We start from the raw sequence: 1,820 nt of genomic DNA, 5'->3' as shown, positions 1-1,820 counted from the left end.
TTAAGTCTGAATTGTAGCACCATTAGCCACTTTTACTTCAAATGTTAAAGTGGAATCCAATGATAGTTGTAAAACAGACAACATTGTAGCATCCAAGAAGTTGTGGGTACTACTAGTGTCAATTAGAATAGTGACCCAATGACCATTAATTTTACCCCTTACTCTCATGGAACCAGATGAAGGACTACTAAACAACTCATACAAAGTGATTTCAGCTACACCCTTTTCACCCACTTCACCCTTTTCACCCACTCTAGACTCAGTTTCATGGATTTCATGTTGAGGAAAAATAGAATCAGTTTCATCCAGTTCTACTAGTTGGACATTAGAACTAGGACCATGGAAAGGATATAAACCTTCTTCTAACAAGAAAAGTTTGGTAGACTTACATTGATGACCAGGTTGGAACTTGTCATCACAATTAAATCATAGACCCTTTCTTCTTCTTTCCTCCATCTGAGTAGGGGACATCCTTTGCAAAGGAAACTTAAACCTTGAATCCAACTTAATTTCAAGTTTTGGGCCCAAGATTGAAGGTTTGGAATACTCAAATGAAAAGGACCTCTGATTCTTTCGACTGCTAATAAAAAAATTCCTCTTGGATTTTGGCTAACCCAAAAGCATCATTAAGATTCTTTGGATTAAGAATCTTTATAGGGAACCAAATCTCATCTCTCAGCTCACTGAGAAAACAACTCAATTTTTGAACATCAGACAAACCTTTGGGTCTGTTGGATAAGGCTTCAAATTGCCCCTTGTAAGCCACCACACTAGTCGTTTGTCTTAATCTGGTTAATGCTTCCATGGGATCTTCATAAGCAGTCATCCCAAATCTTGTCAATAATGCTTCAACAAATCCTTCCCAATTACTGAATAGCCTTGTTTCTTCCCAATCTTGGAACCAGATCAATGCATCACCATCCATATGAAAGGAAGCCATTAAAAGTTTTTGATTGAATGGAGTATGATAGAAATTGAAATACTGATTTGCCTTGTATACCCAAGATGCAGGATCTTCTCCCTTGAATCGAGGAAAATCTAACCTCACACTCTTTGACAAATTCGGAAGGGGCAGAGTAACAGCTTGAGACATTGGGGATTTTGGAAATGGGGGTGTTATTTGTTTTCCACTGCTTTGGTGAACTTTTACAGAGCAATACAAATGGTATTCAATTGCTGAGAGTTAGCATTCAATTGCTGGGTGTTGGCATTCAATTACTGTGTAATTTCTTGTAATGAATGAGCATGGTGGTTTGTGGTGGTTCTAAGGTTGGCAATCGATTCATTGATGTAGGAAGAGGAGCAGGTTTCAGCCATGGTTGCAAGAAGGAGGGCTCTGATACCAATTGTTAAGAGTGTGGAAATTCTAGAATGGAAAGAGAGGGGGAAAGAAATATTAGTTACTTCAAGGGTAACTGCCTCCTTAGCAAGGGAAGAACTTAAAGAAAGGAAGAAGAGGAACTTAGAAAGAAATAGGAAGAGCAGGTTGGTTAATTCTTTGGATAATCCCTCATTCAACATCACAAATCTCCTCTTATACAATTCAATCCCATTTCCCGCCAAAACTACCCAATCATTGCAACTAATTAACTGAGTACAGCAACTACTAACTGATTAACATAATTCAACTAACTAACTAAATACCACTCAGCACAATCTCTACTCAATTAACAATGCTAATCATACAATGTTTATCAAATAGCTAGTTTCCTAACAGCGTGCCTATGTTTTATTGGTGGCTGGTCGATTGATATATACACTTAAATTTTGCTGATGTGATAGAGAAAGAAGCAGTGGTGGGCTTGTTACAAGTAGAGAGT

General features: G+C 37.9%; 1 protein-coding gene across 1 annotated transcript; it reads right to left on the bottom strand.

The window, feature by feature from the left end:
• Positions 1-1,093, bottom strand: LOC115970233. The gene is made up of 2 exons (XM_031089894.1): positions 615-1,093; positions 1-331 (listed from the first exon to the last, which is right to left on the bottom strand). Exons 1-2 carry the CDS (start codon positions 1,091-1,093, stop codon positions 1-3), a joined length of 810 nt encoding a protein of 269 aa, XP_030945754.1.
• Between the last annotated feature and the right edge of the window lie 727 nt (positions 1,094-1,820).

Source organism: Quercus lobata, chromosome 12 (genome assembly GCF_001633185.2).
Source record: "Quercus lobata isolate SW786 chromosome 12, ValleyOak3.0 Primary Assembly, whole genome shotgun sequence".
Taxonomy (NCBI): domain Eukaryota; kingdom Viridiplantae; phylum Streptophyta; class Magnoliopsida; order Fagales; family Fagaceae; genus Quercus; species Quercus lobata.
The sequence above is the reverse complement of the archived record's forward strand: the minus strand, read 5'-3'. Positions and strand labels throughout refer to the sequence as shown.